This window comes from Myotis nattereri (genome assembly GCF_964212035.1).
Source record: "Myotis nattereri genome assembly, chromosome: 12".
Lineage (NCBI taxonomy): Eukaryota > Metazoa > Chordata > Mammalia > Chiroptera > Vespertilionidae > Myotis > Myotis nattereri.
In genome coordinates, this window is record NC_138087.1 from 43,556,752 (window position 1) to 43,577,123 (window position 20,372).

Consider the following 20,372-nt stretch of genomic DNA (forward strand, 5'->3'; position numbering starts at 1 on the left):
TCTCCTCCAGCTTTATGAAAATGAATGAAAACATTTGTGTATAAAGCTAATTTAAGAAAAATTAAAAGACTTTTAAGGCTTACACACTTTAGTAGGACTACATATAAGAAATACAAAATTAAATCCTCCAGTGACATTTCCATTACTGATTAATATCACAATCTTCAAGTTTAGAATATATCAACTGCAAAAGCTCTGAGAAAAAAAAAAGCAATGTAGAACATTAAAAATATTCATAATATGAGGGAGAAATAAAAAACAAAACCGATTTCAGAATTAACTAAAATGTAAGCTATAATTTATAAATATAAGTAACATTATTAAAGAATAAAACCTGATATCATAAGTGTTAAGTAATAAAGCCAACCCATGTGTCAACTTGTTTTTGCCTCTGAGAAGAACAAGGTCACAAAAAAGTGAATACCAGTCAGTGAATACAGAGCTCTTCTAAAACACTCAAAACCAGCATGCATTTCTTTCAGTAGATTTTTTAAATACCTACGTTCCTTTTAATTCTCTTTCTTAATAATAATTTTGGGGAGCAATTTATTTCAAGTTTATTCATGTGGGAGAAAATGAGAATTCCCACTAAAGAACATCTGCCAAAAAAGAGAAATAATTAAAAACAAAACAACAACCAAAAAAACCTCAATAGGTATAGGCTTCCATAAATCGACAAGTCATATTAGCTTCATGTATTTCTTTACTGCATAAAGGGCACAAGAGCTTCCTTACTATATGCAGAAAAGCTCCTATTGGTAAGATGTCAAATCATGTAGTGACTCCCCCAACCCAAATGACCATATAAAGGTGTAAACTTACAAGTAAGTTTTCCTAATAAAACGTGACATTTATGCTTCCAGTACATTACTGAGATTAAGTCTAATCCAAATTGCCACAGAGGTCGCTTAATGCCATCACAATTACCTATAAAAATATTCAAACATACTTTTCTCCAAGAAAAGGTTAAAACATTATATTTGTCATCTCTACTTTCCAAGCTACAGGAAACAGAATGATTAACATAAAATACAAAGGAAAACTCCCTCCAATAAAGATCCGCTAGAGGTAGAAATTTAAAACAGCATAGACTGTTTCAGCCCTAGCTATCAGGGAACAAAATTGGTGTTAATCTGAAATTATATTAATGGCTGCTGCTTACAATATTGAAGACACAGACATGGACAGTAGTTTATCCCTGAATTTCATACTCAAAATTTCTCCATGTTAATACTATCATGACAGTTTTTACTAGTATATAGTTGTTTTAGTGAAAAAAAAGTGCTTGCTTTTGTATCCAGGTAATCTAAAGAAAAGACATTATTGTAAACATCTCACTGACTGTATTCATTTATAGTTTGAAATCATTTCAAATGAGCAGATTTTATTATTTCCCCAGTTCCCTAACAGTACCTTTAATAAAGGATTTTTTTTACTCAGATTGTTAAGATCTTCATACATTTCAGAGTGATCCATGATGAATATGCTTTCACAAAGTGTTCAGTTTAGTGAGGCCAAAAGACTTACTAATTTCTTGGTTATTTCAATGCATTTTTACTGGCCAGTGATACTCTTAAGTTCAGTGATTCATAAAAATGAAGGGTTTGATGCTTCCCTAAGTTCAACTGAGCCAGAAAAAAAAAGATGTGAATAAAAGAATAAAAGACACACATTTTATGTATAGATTGCTTAGGTCCAAGTGAATAAAAGTCTCAATTCCAGATGATGAATAAGAGGATCCTTAGACTCTTCTAAAAATAACATGTGCAATACATAAAAAAAAAAAGGAGGTTATTACTTCAATACTATTAGTCATTAGCATGGCAGCTTGGAACGGACAGCTTCATGAAAACACTAGAGATAAAGTTTTTTCTACTGAAAGACAATTCTGGGTTTCAAGGAAAAAGTAAACTCGAAGATATTTCCTCCACTTTTACTTGTGTAGTACAAATATTCATGGCATAGTATATTTCTGAAAAAGCAATAGACATATTAAGAAAATAGACACTATTTCTAAACTTTGTTAGGAATAAGAAGGCACCACTGATTTGAGGTTGTGTCCTGTCATTTGATAGTTGATTCTGAGTTGTTTATTTCAGGATTTGCTCTTATTAAACTTTTTTCCTGGTGATATCACTTGAGACCATTATTGTGGTTTACGAACCACAAACAAGACACATTCATAGTAGTATTTCATCATGGAGAGGTCATTCACAGTGTATGTTGACAAGACAGATTCTTTTTCCACCTGCAATGCAAACAATCATAATGATGATGACTACCATGATGATAACACTAAAAATATTGAATACTTTTAAGTGGCAGTTGCTATTTTACATATATTCTAGATATTAATTCAGTTATTACATACAAATACTACCATAAGATTGGTACTATTATTAATTCTACTTTACAAAGAGCAGGTTATTCAAGGTCACTCTACTAAGTGGTGGAACTGGGGTTCACTCTCACAGCCTAACACCAGAGCTATTAAGCTACTATAATATACTAGAGGCCTGGTACACGAGTTTGTGCAAGGGTGGGATCCCTCAGCCTGGCCAGTGATCAGGAGCGATCGGGGCCATCTCGCCCAGTCCCAATTAGGGTCAATTGGGGCTGGCCAGCCAGGGGAGGAACTGCAGGAGGTTGCCCAACTGTGGGAGGTTGGCTATGGGAGCGCACTGATCACCAGGGGCCAGCTCCTGCGTTGAGCATCTGCCTCCTGGTAGTCAGTGCGTGTCATAGTGACCGGTAAACCAGTTGTTCAGTTGCTTAAGCTTTTAGATATATAGACTAGAGGCCCAGTGCATGAAATTCATGCATGGGGGTGGGAGGTGTCCCTCAGCCCAACCTGCACCCTCTCGAATCTATGATCCCTCTCACAATCCGGGATTGCTGGCTCCCAACCTCTCACCTGCCTGCCTGATTGCCCCTAACCGCTTCTGCCTACCAGCCTGATCACCCCCTAACCACTCCCCTGCCAGCCCAATCGATGCCTAACTGCTCCCCTGCTTGCCCGATCACCCCCAACTTTCCTCCCCTGCCAGTCTGGTCGCCTCCAACTGCCCTCCCCTGCCTGCCCGGTTGCCCCCAACTGCCCTCCCCTGCTGGCCCGATCACCCCCAACTTCCCTCACCTGCCAGCCTGGTCGCCTCCAACTGCCCTCCCCTGCCAGCCTGGTCACCTCCAACTGCCCTCCCCTGCCGGCCTGGTCGCCCCTAACTGCCCTTCCCTGCTGGCCCCGTTGCTCCCAACTGCCCTCCCCTGCAGGCCTGGTCCCCCCACAACTGCCCTCTCCTACAGGCCTGGTTGCCCCCAACTGCCCTCCCCTGCTGGCCATCTTAAAGGGATGGGATGTTTCTAAATAAACATATAGCCAAAACATAACAGTCAAAGTATCATAAAACCATATGACAAGAGTGGGGAATCCTTTTTCTGCTAAGAGCCATTTGGACATTTATAACATTATTCACAGCCCATACAAAATTATCAAGTTAAAAGTTAGCTGCTATATATGGTGAAACATTTAATTAACTCATCCCTAATGCTTTGGCAGGGCAAGATCAAATGATTTCACAGACCTTATATGGCCCATGGGCTGGACGTTCCCCACCCCTGTTGTATAATAATGCACACAATAAAGAAAGATTGAAAGATTGAACAGTACATAAGCATATATAGTAAACAATATCCCTCTTGCTCCTGCCTTCCCATCCACACTTGCTTCCCCAGTGCCTAGTCTACTTGGTAACTATCAGTCTACAAAGGTCAATATTATGATAATGGCCAGCTACCATTTATTGAAAGGAGATTATACCAGGAATATAGTTTTCCTTTACATACACATTATCCCAAATCGTCATAATTCTAAAAACTATCACTTTATGGATGAGAAAACAGCAGTTAAAAGGTAAAGCCTGTAAATGCCATAATATCACCATTCTTGTGTGCTTTGGAAGTTAAGCTTTGGCAATGCTTCATTCCATCCTTACCTCTAGCTGGAATCCATACTGCAGAACAACGTTTTTTAGATCCTCATAGCTCAATTCTATGGAAAGTTCATTCGCCAAATTTTCGAAGTGGTAGAGCAGAGGACCTATGGTTTAAAGATACTATGAATGAATTTACTTTAATATAAACATATACTAGCAGCTATGTTAGACTGAGCTCCAAGGTGAGGCACTGGGCGTCTAGTTTATTTATAAAAAAAAAAAGTTCTGTCATTTCGACATATGTACATATGTGCTTTATGTTTTTTATTATTTATTTACCACAAGTAAAGGTCAGGGATTGTTTTATAAAAAGAAGAATTAAAGAATATTTACATTTGCCAAAGACATGTTTCCAGACCCCTGAAACCTTGGCCCTGAAACCACAACCCCTGAAAACTGACATCTGAGTGCTGGGCCTATATTACGGGAGTAGGTGCCTCTAGTATACCAGCCTTATGTTGTGATTTTCCACATTGTGGACCTTACACCTGTAACTCTTACGTTACTGAAGGATTAGCTGAATTAGAGAATGATAAGTCCCCAAATTCCAAAGGCATACTGCAATTATAATTCCATATATAAATGCAAAATGATAGCTACAAATTGCTTATCACATGAAAGCAAAAGGGGTCCTTATGCCAGCAGGTGGTTGGGGGTAGAGGGTAGTGAGGAGAGCTGGAGGCAAGGCTATCTGGAATGAAGGGATGACACTAAGCAGTTTTTTTTAAAATGCACAGTTCATATCCTAGCTCTAACACTAATTAATTCCGATTGGCAAGTCACTAATTCTGCCCCACTTGTTACATGACTTTGATGTGAGATAATATGTAAAATACATAGCATATAAAAGGCACTAAGTAAATGATAGCTATTACAAACTTCTTAAAACCTTCTATTCTCTCATTCTACATATCCAAGAAACTAGACATAAATAAAAAGAAGCTATCATCTAATTTTCCAATCTTTTAATCTGTAATTTTCCCTAATCCATCAGTCTCATCCAGCCAACATTTATCATTCTACAGTTATACTTCAGGACTAATCTAGACAATCTTCTCCTTACCTTTCATTGGGTTATTTATAAATCCGTGACAAACTCACAACACCCATCCCTTTTTTACTCCTCACACAATGTGCTTAATCACAGAAGGTAAACGTAACAAACAGGACAAAGTTTCTGCTCCCAAAAGGCTCACCACTCTGTAGAACATACTTAGGGTTAAAAAGTTTTTATTTTTCTCCCCTCTTTTTTATCCTATATAAACAACTAGACAAAAGTGACTACATATAATTTACATATTAGTGGTCTTTCAAAATACATTTCCCAATTAAATTACATCAAGCTTAAATTCCTGTTAGTTTTATTAGTACTAGTAAAAATGTCAGTAGCATGAGTCATTTATTGAGCACTTGCTGTATCCTAGGCCATTGGGAAGCTTTTGAAGTCCCGCCCCTGCACCAAGGATATTTTTTCCACTGAGAGGGGGAAAGGGAGAGAGGAAGAAACATTGATGTGAGAGAGACACATCGATTGGTTGCCTTCCACACGTGCCCTGATTGGGGCCAGGGAATAAACCTGTAATCCAGGTACATGCCCTTGACCAGGAATTGAACCTGCGGCCCTTCGGTCCACAGGCTGATGCCCTAATCACTTAGCAACACAGTCCAGGGCCTTTGAAGCCTTTTAATAAGAACGTAGAGCCTCATGGCAGTCTTTGCAGCTCTAAAGTGTATGCTGTTCCTGCTCTATTTTAAAGACCTCCAACAATACTGTTTCACTATATCCACATGAAAACATTCCAGTAATTCTTACATACTCAGACCATGTTTCACCTCTACTCATGCTCCGTTCTATCTAGAAAGCTCCATCTCAAGCTTTAGCTATGCATTTCCTTGAGACTGAGCAGTTTTCCATATTTATTATCTAGTCACTCACTCCTTAAATGAACATTTACCAAGCACCTAGCAAATGCCTGGTACTGGGTATCTATCTATATAAAGACAGTCCTTGGGTTACATAGGACTTGACGTACGTTGTTTCGCGATTACGTCGCCGTCTCCCATCTATATATATAAAAGTCTAAGCAACTGTTACAACCGAACTACCAGTTGACCAGTTGCTATGATGTGCACTGACCATCAGGGGGCAGGTGCTCAACACAGGAGCTGCACCCTGGTGGTCAGTGCACTCCCACAGCGGGAGTACTGCTCAGCCAGAAGCCGGGCTCATGGCTGGTGAGTGCAGCTGTGCAGCGAGAGCCTTTCCCACCTTTGTGGCAGCACTACAAAGTGGCGAGCGGCAGGAGCAGGTGCAGCAGGGCTGAGATGAGTGGGAGGGCGTGGTGCCTGGCCTGGTTTGGGCTCCTCCCTGACCGCCTGCTGCTTCATGCACTGCTACATCCCCTGAGGGCTCCCGGATTGCAAGAGGGCGCAGTCCAGGCTGAGGGACCCCCAACCAGTGCACGAATCCATGCACTGGGCCTCTAGTTTATTTATAAAAAAAAAAGTTCTGTCATTTTGACATATGTACATATGTGCTTTATGTTTTTTATTATTTATTTACCACAAGTAAAGGTCAGGGATTGTTATCTTTAAATTTTTTTTTACTGTTTCACTTCATTACTGCTGTGTATGTGCTCCATGTGAGTGACGGAGGTGGGTTCCGACTTACGGCGAAAATCGCATTATGTCACGCCATAGGAACGGATCTCTGATGTAACCCGAGGACCTACTGTATATAAAAGGCTAAGTGTCTGTCCGTCTGACCGGTAGCTATGACATGCACTGTCCACTAGGGGCAGATGCTCAACGCAGGAGCCATGACGCACACTGGCCATTTAAGAGTAAATGGCACCATGGACCTGGCTCCGACAAACCAACACTCGGCTTCCCCCAAGTGGGACACAGGCCCTGCTATCACCCTGGAGCGAAACACCATCAAATCGCAGCCAACGCTGCCAAGACCCTATGGTGCAAAATGCGGCCTACAGCTTAGCCCAGAAACAGTGGCTCTGGGTGCTGGGTAATGATATCACGAAGCAACTCCAGCTTCCTCTCCCTAGCGACTAGCCTCCTTGGAGTTTCTTCAGCCCAGGAACCTGACTTGCTTTATAGCCTGATGCAAACATTTTACAGTTTAATCAAATGTTTGTGAAGTGTTTTCCCATGCCTCATCTCGTTTGATCCTCACAGAAGTCCTGGAGTAGGTAGATAGGAGACTTGGTAGAATCCTATTTTCTTTTCATGAGCAAGATGCAAATAGAGATATTAAAATATTTATCCTAATTAATTTCCTTTCAATGTGCACAAATCCGTGCACTGCGACACTAGTATAAAGATGAATAAGTCACGGGGTTACTCCTTAAGGAGTTATTTTCTCAACTCTCATGTCTTTTCACATTCTTTTAGTTGACCTAACAGGAACAAAGAAACATTTTTCCCTTGACCATAAATACATTGCAAGTTCATAATAAAAAGCTGAGAAAACATGAAAATCAAACCCATCTCTAATCCTAACACTGACAGATAACTGCTTGAAAACTTACTGTATCTCCTTGCAGTTTTTCCTTGATGCATTAGTAAGAGCCATTTGGATATCACATATTTAGTTTTGCATCTTACCTTTCTTTAGAAACATGTCCCTATTTTATTACCATTTATGGAAAATGCTTTTATTATATGGCTGTCCTATGACTATTTACCCATTTCATTACTGTAGGCTCAGTCTAAGTTTTTGCTGAGTATGTTTGTCCCTTAATCAGTCTTTAGTCTTTGCCCATATCTTATTATGTTCCTCTAACAGACTTCTACAAGTATAAGTAATGTAACAAAGGTGTGCAATAGTGAATGCAAGTATGTAATAAGCTGGATGGCAAATATTTCAGGTTCTGTGGGCACATACAGTCTCAATCACATATCATTATTTTTATCTCCACCCCTCCCACAAACCTTTACAAATGTGAAAAATAATCTTATTGCTGGACCATACAAAAATGTGCTGTAGGCCAGATTTGGCCTGTAGGCTGTAATTTGCCGATCTCTATTCAAATGTGTGAATAGTTAGGATTTTTCCATATGTTATCAAATATTTTTTCCTGAAGAATGCTTTATTACTATATTCCTACTAGCAATATATCTAAGCATACCCTATCTCTCTGTATTTTATCTAAATTTTAAGTAAAAATTAAAAAACCTACCTAACAAAATTGGTGGAAAGTGGAATCTCATTTATATTACTGTGACCAGCAATGAAGATAAAACACTTCTCCCCTTTACAGAGGCCATTTATGTGTACTCGTTTATAACGTGGACATTTATGTTGTCTAATTCACTTCTGGGTAGTTTTCTCTTAAAGACTTTCTCCTCCCTTTCCAATTAAAAAGAAAAAATAGATTTCATTGTAAAAAAATAAAAATTAAAAAAATACCTGGCAAGTTAGTAAGAAATTAGTAGGAACCCAGAGAATTAAGCAGAGGTGAACCTAGATGCCATTTTTACCCTGACAGTTGAAAGAAAAAAGAAGTGATTAAAATATATGGAAGCTAGAATAAGAGATTTAGAAGTATTTGTGGTGCACCCAATTTGGACATAGTGGTTTGGCGCCTAAGACATTTGATTGCATTTTCAAAAGGAAAGAAAAAGAATGAGGCAGAGTAGTTATATGAAGAAATTGTAACTGTTAACTTATTTTGGTGCTAATCTTGTCTCAAATGGCAAGAGGAGAGACCCTTTTAAGCTGAGAATTTTTCAGAACTGATGAAAGAAGTCTATTTACAGATTCAAATAACCCAACAAATTGTATACAGGTTTGAAAGAGAAAAATTCATACCTAGATGTAATATTGAGTCTGAAAAACTACAAAGAAAAAGTCTTATAAAACAAAATTGATTACCTTTAAAGAAGCTACAGTTAAGATAGCTGAATTCTCAACAGCAAAAACAGAAGCTAAAAGCTATTGAAATGATCTATTGCATATGTTAAAAGCTATCTGTCAGCCTTATACTTGATACCAAGTGTTGCTTTGGAACTAAAGGTTTCAATCAGTATGAACTCAAGATCTTTATAGACATAGACAGACACATACATATATTTCCTACCCCTACCTGCTGAAAAGGCCTAGAAGTAATACTATCATAGTGATAGAATCTAGATTTTCATCATCATTCCTCACTAAAAGGAACCAGGAATCCTTGGTGGGGGTGAGGGGGATTCCTGGGGGAAGGCCGACCTCAGGGCTCAGCAGAGAAAGTACAAGATGAGCTTGGTTCCTAAGTGCTCACTGATGGATGAGCAGATAAAATGTTGTATATGCCGTATATACAATGAAATATTATTCAGCTATAAAAGAGAATGAAATCTTGCCACTTGCAACAGTATGGATGGGTTCTGTAAGTATTATGCTAAGTAAAATAAGTCAGAAAGACAAATACTATATGATCTTCCTTATCTGTGGAATCTTAAAAAAAAACAAAAAGGAACAAGTTCACAAACACAGAAAACAGACTGATGATTGCCAGAGGTGAGGGTGGGCAAAATGGGTAATAGGAGTTAAAGGGTATAAACTTCCAGTTATAAAATAAGTCATGGGGATAGAATGTATAGCACAGTGACTATATTTAATATACATATTTGAAAGTTGCTAAGTTAAAAGTCCTCATCACAAGAAAAAAGTTATAGCTATGTATGGTAATGGATGTTTACTAAGCTCATTTCAAAATATATATAAATACTGAACCATGGCTGTACACCTGAAACTAATACAATGTTGTATGCCAATTATACCTTAATTTAAAAAAAAGAAGCCAAGACACAAGACAGAAGAAAGATCACAAAGGGCACTGAACACATCCTGAAGAGTTTAGGTTACCAAGAAAGCTAGGCTTTATGCTGGGAGTCCAACAGAAATGGGTTTACACATTGTAAAGATCACTCTGCTGGTAATATGGAGAACTGAAAGGGGTGCAGAGGGAGGAATGCCCTGGAGGCAGGAATGCCCTGAAGGAAATGACTGCAATAATCCAGGCAAGCAATGATGAGGGCCTGGACTCAGGTGCTACTATGGGGTTAGAGCAATGGTTCTCAAATGGCATTTTTGGATTTCAAAACTGGGAGAGCACTACTGGAATCTAGTAGGTAGAAGCCAGAGATGCTGCTAACCATCCTACAGTGTTCAGAACCCTCCCCACCCCCAATGAAGAATAGTCTACCCAGGAAATGTCACTAGTGCCGCAACAGAGAAACCTTGGGACAAGAAGAGATTCAAGAGCTATTGAGGAGCTTTGCAAGATACAATTTGTAGACTAGCCGGGTACAGATAAGTGTGCCAAGGGGTAAAGGAGTTCTGGTTTTCTGATTGTGGGAATCTCAGATGATGGGACAGAAAAGGCATGGGGGAAGCATGGGCATCATTTTCTTGACACACAGATTTAGAAGTATTTGTGGTGCATCCAATTTGGACACAGTGGTTTGGAGCATAAGAGAGAGATTTGGACTAGATTCAGATTGGGAATTCAAATAAGAGAGGCAATGGGATTAGGTAGGAGTAATCCCTGATTCGAAGTAAGGAATGATATATGGCATAAAAGGTGAAAAACAATAGATAGATACCTGGAGCATACTGATATTTAGGGAAAAACTGACTCTGAGATATTATTCTTTTAAATTCTTTAACTTATATATTGAAAGAATTTTATTTGCAAAATATTAACCTTCCAAATAACTGTATTTAAGGACAGTGTTTCTCCATCCCAATTCTCAAAATCGTTTGAGAAATTCTCTGGTAAGAAAGAGTGGAAGCTCTTCTAACTGATCTCCCATTAAAAACCATCATGCCCCATTATCTCTGATGCTCATGACAAGTCACAGGCCTTCCCAGCACATCTACTCTTAACTTAGGGCCAATTTTATTTATTCCAGGCAGTTATAATTTGTTATTATAAACAAAATATTAATGAACCAATAAATGTTCAAAAAAAAAAAGGTGTTCTTATGAAAGTTAAGTCGAATGCTTTGGAAATACACAAAACCTTACTATAACTCAGTAACTGGGATCAAAAATTTTAATCACATAAATACACAGATTAATGCTAAGTATAAACTTATCCAGCAAAAGCCTGCAGAGATAGCTGTTTACACATTCCAGGAGTTGGATCTAGGCTGTAAGCATGACTCTCCAGTACCTTTCTTCTAGATACTTAACCCCTAACTTAACCAAGATGCAGTTTTTTCTACTATAAAATAGCAATAATGCCATTTCAACATAGGACTGTTTTGAGATTAAACAAGGTATTTATAAGTGTCTAACACAATGCCTAATCCACAGTGAACAAATACCCAGTAGGTAATGTCTTCTTTCAATTATTCCTTGGGAAAGAGTTTTCTTTTAAAGAAGACCCAAGGTTTGAGATACTTGTTTCATTTTATGATTACACTAGAAGCCCAGTGCATGAAATTCATGCTCAGGTAGGGTCCCTAGCGGCTGCTGGCCAGGGCCTCCCTTGGGGCCTCCTTCCCCCAGCTGCTGGCCGGGGGCCTTCCTTCGGTCCGCGCCGCCCCCTGGTGGTCAGCGCATGTTATAGCGAGTGATCGAACTCCCAAGGGGACACTTTATATATATACTAGAGGCCTGGTGCACAAACATTTGTGCACGGGGGGGGGGGGGGGGGGGTGTGTGTCACTCAGCCCGGTCTCTGCCCTCTCGCAGTCTGGGACCCCTCAGGGGATGACCACCTGCTGGCTTAGGCCTGCTCCCCGGGGGATTGGGCCTAAGATGGCAATCAGACATCCCTCTGGCAGCCCGGCAGCCCTCGGGGGATGTCCATTTGCCAGCGGGGAGCAGGCCTAAACTGCAGTCGGACATCCTTAGCGCTGCTGAGGAGGCAGGAGAGGCTCCCACCACCACCGCTGTACCAGCAGCCATCAGCCTGGCTTGTGGCTGAGCAGAGCTCCTCCCCTGTGGGAACGCACTGACCACCAGGGGACAGCTCCTGCATTGAGCATCTGCCCCCTTGTGGTCAGTGTGTGTCATAGTGACCAGTCATTCCCAGTCCTTCTGTTGTTAGGGTCAGTTTGCATATTACCCTGTTACTATATAGGATAGAGGCCTGGTGCACAAGTGGGGGCCGGCTGGTTTGCCCTGAAGGGTGTCCCAGATCAGGGTGGGGGTCCCGCTTGGGTGCCTGGCCAGCCTGGATGAGGGAATGATGGCTGTTTGCAGCTGGTCACACCTCTTCAGGGTGGGGGTCCCCACTGGGGTGCCTGGCCAGTCTGGGTGAGGGGCTGAGGACCGTTTTCAGGCTGGCGGGTGACTGAAGCTCCCAACCTCTCCTTTTTTTCTTTTTTTTTTTAATTCTGGGATTTATTTACCTTCTATGGCTGTCACTGGAGCTGAGAGCCAGCTTTAGCTCTGAGGCTCGGCTCTAGCTCTGAGGCCTCGGCTGTGAAAAGCAGGTGTCTGGGCTTTGTTTAGCTTCTATAATTGAAACACTGTTGCAACTCCAGCTCTGAGGCCCGGCTGGGTGAAAGCAGGTTTCTGGGGATTGTTTAGCTTCTATAATTGCAATATAGTTGCTTAGAGTGCAGCTCAGAGCTGGGTGGCGGCAGGCGGGGAACCTTGGCTTCCTTCATCACTGGAGCAAGCAAGCCTCCTGTTCGCTTCAGCTGCCGGCCGCCATCTTGGTTGGCAGTTAATATGCATAGCACCCTGATTAGCCAATGGGAAGCGTGTCAGAGGTACGGTTAATTACCATGTTTTTCTGTTATTAGATAGGATAGATTGTACAGCTATTTGCTCTCAGTAGGGGGTGTGCAGGAGGCAACTGGTCAATGATTCTCTCTCATCACTGACGTTTCTATCTTTCCCTCCCTCTCTCTGAAATCAATAATATATGTATATTACATATATATATATATATATGTATATTTAAAAGCAGGTGACAGAACCCACTAATAAATCCTGAAGGCTAAGGGCTCAAACAATGTAGATATGACTTTTAAGTAGTATATTAACCTCTTAACACACAAAAAGAAAATTATATTTACCTTGATAATACCATTATTCTCCCTTTATTTTAAAGAAAAAGGATTAAAAAAGAGGATAACACTGGCAATTTCCCTTATAATCTGGATGAAAGGGATCACGTCATACTTATTACTTTTTAAAAAATGTATATTTTTAAGGGAGAAGGATAGAGAGATAGAAACATCAACGATGAAAGAAAATCATCAATAATGAGAGAATCAACCACTGAGCCATGCCAGCAGGGCCATACTCATCATTTGATTTTCAGTACTTTCCATCAGAAGGCAGTCAGTTTTCTGCATATGTGAAATTATGTTTCTATTTTTTAACCTCATGATATTCATAAAAGTTATGCTTACTCTTTTCCAAGTATGTATATGCACAGGGAGGACGTTTCCATGGGAGAGGCAAATGCTTTCCCTCAAATCTATACTACTAAAAGGGTAATACGCTAATTAGACCGGGTCAACTGGCCATCTTCAGGATGTCCGACTTCCTTCTGGACAAAGCCATGATGGTGGGGTCCGAGGCAGAGGCAGTGGGATCGGGCCTAAACAGGCAGTCGAACATCTCCCAAAGGGTCCCTGATTGGAGAGGGTGCAGGCTGGGCTGAGGGAACCCCCGCCCCGTGCACGAATTTTTGTGCACTGGGCCACTAGTGTCTCATAATAGAAAAAACAGGACTGTTGTCTCCATAAAGTGGAAGGTGGGAAAGAAGAGGTAATGATTACCATCAAGTTAATAATCAGTACTCTGAAATTATGAATGCTGTGAGACTGACCTAGTGTAAATATACAACTTGAGGGCTCCAACTACTTATGAGGAATTAGCTAGGACTGGAGGAACTGCACCATCAAGTAGGATGCAGTCTAAAGGGAAATGCAGAGGTTTTAAATTGAATACAGCATAATTATAACTTTTGTGACTATTTGATACCATGAAGTTACCAAATATAGGATAGTTATAGCTACTAGATTAATGCATAAGATCCTAATAATACTGATAAACTTACCTAGATTTATCCAAATTCCACCTGGCTTGAGTATTTTCCATATTGTGTCAATATAATCAATTACATTGTGAGCTGTGTCTATGAAGAAACAGGTAGCAATACAGTCCCAGGCATCTATTCAAGGAAAATCAAATTACTACATTTGTAATGTTATTTTTAAATTTTTTTGTTATTTTAACTTTTAATTAATTCCATAAATGTACCAGGTTCCTCTTACAGAATATTAATATTTCATTTAACTGCGGGGATATAGAAGCTAAACTCTTCCAATCAACTACTATAATCAAGATAACTAAATAATCATTTATGAGATACTTTACAATTAAGTTTTTATTAATAATTTGATAAAGTAATCAATTTGGAAATCATTTTTGATACCTGTATCACTATATATCAGTGGTTCTCAACCTTGGCTGCACATTAGAATCACCTGGGAATCTTGTTAAAATCCTGATTTCTGGGCCTCATCCTCCAGAAATTCTGTTTCTTTGTTATGGGGTGAAGCCACAACATTAGTAACAAAGAAACAGAATTTCCAGAGGATGAGGCCCAGAAATCAGGATTTTAAAAAGATTCCCAGGTGATTCTAATGTGCAGCCAAGGTTGAGAACCACTGCTATATATCTTTACCAAATGATGTTTTGTCTATAATTTATTTAACTGCTTTCATTTAAAATCACTGAAGATGAAATAATAGTCATTTGAATTCTAAATTGATTTCTTTCAACCAATGTTAATACCAATTCTGAAAGGTTTCAGAAAGCCTGTATGCATACACTTACTTTTTAAGTTCTGCTCTTAGAAAGACCTTCCCTGACAACTATATAAAACAGCAGGCCCTTCCCAGACCCTCCTCATCCTCTTTCCTGCCATAGTTTCCTTCCTCATAATATTAATTTGTTATTGCCTCTCTCTCCCTTTAAGAATATATAAGTTCCCATGTACAGGGACTTTGTTTTGCTCACTGCTATCTTTCCAGTGCCTATACCTGCCACTTAGCAAGTTCAACAGATATTTGTTAAATGAATGACTTGTTGACCCCTCAGCATTTCATTCTTCTTTCTTTCACTGCCAACTCCCCTCCTCTCTCCCCTCCTTACCTATCCCTTTCTCTAATGCCTAGCACAAATTTCTTCCACACTTCATAGCCTGATTGTAAAGGTCCTGCACAATCTGGAACCAACCTTCTTCTCTACCCATATTTCCATTAAATCTCCAAATAGACTTCCCTTCCCCTCCCAGGCTGTTTACCATCCTCAATTACCTTATTCATTCGTATCTATGTACTTCTACCTCCTGGAATGCCATTCCTCCTTATCCTTCAAGTCACAGCCTCTCCACAGAGAACTCCCTTCTCACACTAACTTACCTCCATTACTCATTTGAACTTTGTTTACATGTTGGCTTCTATTTATAGACCCAATAGATTATAAATTTTTTAATTGTGGGATCTTATACTTCTTTATATTTCCCATCATTGCCTTATACATGCATGACCTTCAAATTATTTTAAATTGTCACTGAAGTATACTTTATATTCTGCCATCAAAATGGATGACCAGAACTTTAGCTTAGTATAAAATTAGATCATTAAATTTAGAATGGATAGACCTTTAAAATGTTTGCTTTAAACTTACTGCATTCTGAGTATATCTCCTGAAAATCTCCTGCTGTCATAGAAAAATTAGAACCAGGAGGAAGACTGTGGGGGTCAACATCAGGGAAAAAGATGGGTCGAATCTGATCAGCTGACCTCCGGTTATTGCTAAACTGATGGATCCAGGGATAAAGCTTATATTTATTAATTTCAGAACATCTGCAAAATATGAGCATACAATTCAGTATTAACTAAATATGTTACCAAGAAAATCTACTTTAAACACTAAAGTATATTGTTTGATTAAAAGTTTACTTATTTAATTACTATTTAAAAAGTATTACTATTATATCCCATCCAATTATCTGGAAATGCACATACACATGCAGATGAGTAACCAATCATGAATGAAGACAGAAAAAAATTAAATTCTGAGATATGAATGTGTTGTTCATTCCAAGTTTTACAAATATATTTCCAAACTTCAAAATCAAGTAAAAACCAGTCCAAGTATTTTTTTAATGTTATGGGTTTTGTTTGATACCTATTTTAATTACTCTGTACAACCTTCTCCATTTTAACTTATTATCCCCCAACTCATACTGCCACCAAAATAACATATTATTTAAACAGGCAGCTATTTATTTTTTTCTCTAACACACCTCTTCTGGCTTTAAAAATAACAACTCTTTTCCACTGCTTACTAAGAGGCCACAGAAGTTCTGAAAGATCTTTCCAACTCAGTCACGTGATCTTACTTGGCCATTTAATAAGAAACGTAAGGACAAAAGATATGATCACTATACTGCACTCTTACTATACTAAAGAAACAAAAGGGTGAAGAAGTTTAAGGAACAATGAGAAAATACCCCTTCCTGGATCATACTTAGTCCTGAAATTCACACAGAAATAATTTCATTTTCATGGAATGCCAAGTCACTTTCTAAAGTCACTAACCCATCTTGATCAAATGTCTGTTAACTAGACAACTGATTAAAGTGACAATTGTATAACCAATTTAATATAAGAAATATTTATGGTATATATCATAATTAAACACTATGTACTTATCTTCAAATTCAGAATTGTTCAAAAATAGGTAAGTCAATCTGATTCTGAAATATTACTATTTCTAACAAAAAGTAAATTAAATACCTGTTGAGTACAAAGTTGGAAGAAAATAGCATAAAAAAACTCCATTCATTTCCTTGACAAGCATAACCTAGCATAGCTATTTCCCAGGCCAGTCTTCCTAGTCCAGCACCAGGTACCAGAATATTTACTTTAGAAGGATCCCTGAAATGAAATAAGGCAATTATGTCCAACCCCTTAAAGAAAAGAAAAAGAAAAAAAAGACAAAGATCCATATTAACAACTAAAATCTTTGATATGAAGACCCCCATATCCCTAGTAGCTGTTGCCTGAACAACTATTAAAATTATCCCAAAGGGATCCCAATACATACAAAGAGGTGAACAAAATTATTTTATCATGAGACAGTAAACAAAACATAATTTCATTTCTAAATTCTGTAATACAATGGTTTATGTAATTAAATAGATTAATTATAACTTTTAATATGTCAGGTATATCTTTTTATTTTTTATTATCAATGTGTTTTTTTACCCATTCTCAACCGAGGATATTTTTTCCATTAAGTTTTAGAGAGTGGAAGAGAGGGAGAATGAGAAACATCTATTTGAGACACATTGATTGGCTGTCTCCCACACGCATCCCAGGCCAGGAATGGAACTTTGATGTTTTGCTGTGCAGGACAACACTCTAACCATAGAACCACACCAGCTAGGGCTGTCAGGTATATCTTTAAAAGAATCTAGAAGGTGTGTGTGTGGGGGGGATAGTTTTATGGGGAAAATGGGGAGCTACTTTCTAATTGAGCATATATAATAGCAAATAATATCACACCAAACCAGAAGAACACAACCACACTGCTCTCTCCACTTATTTGCATCACTCTACCATAAATATCCTTTGTTATAAAATCCACCATTCCACTTTCAAACTGCTAAAAATTTGCCTTAGCAAAGCAAGAACCTTTCTCAGGACTCCTGGCAAGTAAATGTAACCTTAAGGAAACTAAAATGGTATTCTTACTGAAAACCAAAGAAAAATGTGTATAATCAGCTATCATGGCAGTTAAAAGTGAACTTATCTTTTGTCTGTATTCCCCAAACTTAGTATATACTAGTAAATCAAATCCAATTTCCAAATCTAGCCCCATGTATTTCTTTTTATATTTAAACTACATGGTCCTTAGTTTGGTGTGGTCCAAACAGTAGCAGGGCTACTAGTAGCCCCATATGATAACCTCTGCATTTCCCACTTTGAAATAAAAAACAAACAGAACTAAAGAACTTTTGAAAATTCAGTCTACAAATACAATAGGGTGGGAATTTGCCCAGGGCATTCAGTCTTAAATATTTACACATGGAACATGTATTTGTATAAAAATCTTAACAAAGTTTAATTTGTTTCACTGTTGAATTTTACATATACGATATGGCATAAACCAAAATTCGTTAAAAATGATTTTGACAAATAAGCTTATTATGATTAGTAAAACATCCTTTAATCCTTGATATAGACAAACTAATTCCAAGGTGTTACGTAACAATTTTCACTAAAATAAAATAGAATGCTTTCTTCTCATTCTAGATTATACATGTGTACATGTGCGTGAACACTTAAATTTGTTTTTGTTTTATGCTTTTTAAAAATTGATTTCAGAGAGAGGGAGAGGGAGAGATAGAAACATCAATGAGAAACACTGACGGGCTGCCTCCTGCAAGCCCCCTACTGGGGATCGAGCCTCTAACTTGGATATATGCCCTGATTGTCAATGGACCTATGATCTCCTGGTTCATGGGTCAACACTGAACCACTGAGCAACACTGGCTGTGCCTCATTAAATTTTTAATGAGGGCATCTCCTCAATCCTACTTATATTGGTTACCTAACAAAAATACACAAAATTTTATTAGAATGTGAAAAGATCCTAGATGTAGAACTCTGCTAAGCTTTATATAAAGGACCTTCCACCATGGAACCCCACCCTGGCCTCTCCTCCCATTTTCCACTCCCTACCACCCACACAAACCCTTACTCTCCACACTTATTTTCTTTTTAGTTCCCATCTGCCCAATCAAAACATCCCGGGTGGCTGTTTTCAGTTAAGAATTTTTTTAAAAAAACCAAAGTAATGAAAGTAAAAGGATTTGGAAGTAAACTGAGTACTTAAATCTTTATAAAAATAATCACTAATAATTTCTGAATGGCTAATGATCTGCATAAAACATCACCATGCAGAACACAGATGAGAGTCTCAATGGCATTCTGGGTGAAAAAGCCAATTTCAAAAGATGACAAATATATTGTATGACTCCATTTAATATGATATTCTCAAGAAGACAAACTATGTGACTGATAAGCAGTTACCACAGGTTAAAGGTGGGGAGAGTGTGTCACTATAAAGGGAAACATGATTTTTTTTTTTTAGAGAGGAAGGGAGAAAGATAAATATCGATGAGAAAAACATCATGAAACATCACTGATCAGCTGCCTCCTGCATACTCCTCAATGGGAATCGAGCCCACAATTCGGGTATGTGCCTCGACCGGGAATTAAACCAGTGACATCTTGGTTCATGGGTCGACCTTCAACCACTGAGCTACACTAGCTGGGCAACATGAGAATTTTTTTGAAGGGTAATAATGGAACTGTTTTGTACCCTGTTGGTAGTGGTAGTTAACCAAATCTACAAGTGCTAAATTTCATAGCACCAAGAAAAGTACTTTTTACTGTGTTAATTAAAAATAGCGTGTGGCTCAGTGGTTGGGTGTCAATCCAAGCACCAAAAGGTTGCCCGTTTGATTCCTGGTCAGGGCACATGTCCAGGTTGCAGGTTCATCCCCAGAAGGGAGTGTGCAGGAGGCAGCTAATCAAGTTTCATTCTTACATCAATGTTTCTCTCTTTCCCTCTCCCTTCCTCTCTCTCTCTCAAAATCAATTTAAATATCTTAGGGGAAAAAATGCAGAAATTAGAAACCCTGCTATCCTTAAGGAAAGTTTTTGTTAATAATGATACCAACAATTGTTTTAACTGAAGGAAAGTTAACTATGGCTGCTATTGTGAAATTTGCCCTAACTAATCAGGGCCATAGAACTCTCTACCCCCACCTTGAGGCAGAATGTTGCTGTAGAAAACTGCTATTAAAAGGCTGTCAGTAAGCCATGGAATGCAGAATCTAGCAAGGCCCTACCTTAAGCCTTAATAGAGATTATAGATCTACCAATTACTTGTATTATATCAAAAAGGGTTTACTTCTGTAGGCATATAAAAAGGATATACATTAAAACAAGTAATTGAAAAATGATTAAGAATCAAGCAATGAATGGGGGAGATGGAGAGAATATCCCCTCGTTCTTTGTTCTTAGCTAGTTTTTCATTGGGTGCTTATAAAAGGGCTATTAACAGCATAATGAAACATCCTTCCAATTATAATGCATATGAAACTAAGGCACTCTAAAAAGCAGTTTCTGCTATGGATCCTTATGAAGTCTAGGACATTTCTATGAAGGTATTTCTGTGGAGAATAAGAGAAATATAAATCTAAGTATAGACCTTTATGGAGAGCTGACTTGAAACAATATATTTAGTATAAATGTAACACCCCTGGATAATCCTATATAATAAAAAGCAAATATGCAAACTGTCCCCTCAGCCAGGAGTTT

At 38.6% G+C, this 20,372-nt stretch overlaps 1 protein-coding gene across 1 annotated transcript in view; it reads right to left on the minus strand.

Moving 5' to 3' along the window:
- Positions 1-527: 527 nt before the first annotated feature.
- CARNMT1 (carnosine N-methyltransferase 1) overlaps positions 528-20,372 on the minus strand; it is a 46,748-nt gene continuing 26,903 nt past the window's right edge. Inside the window, exons 4-8 of the mRNA XM_081103059.1 lie at positions 16,776-16,916; positions 15,661-15,839; positions 14,024-14,137; positions 3,993-4,096; positions 528-2,248 (exon numbers count right to left, since the gene is read on the minus strand). Coding sequence (XP_080959185.1) covers positions 2,147-2,248; positions 3,993-4,096; positions 14,024-14,137; positions 15,661-15,839; positions 16,776-16,916 — 640 coding nt within the window. The 3' untranslated portion in view covers positions 528-2,146. The remainder of the gene's footprint in view (positions 2,249-3,992; positions 4,097-14,023; positions 14,138-15,660; positions 15,840-16,775; positions 16,917-20,372) is intronic.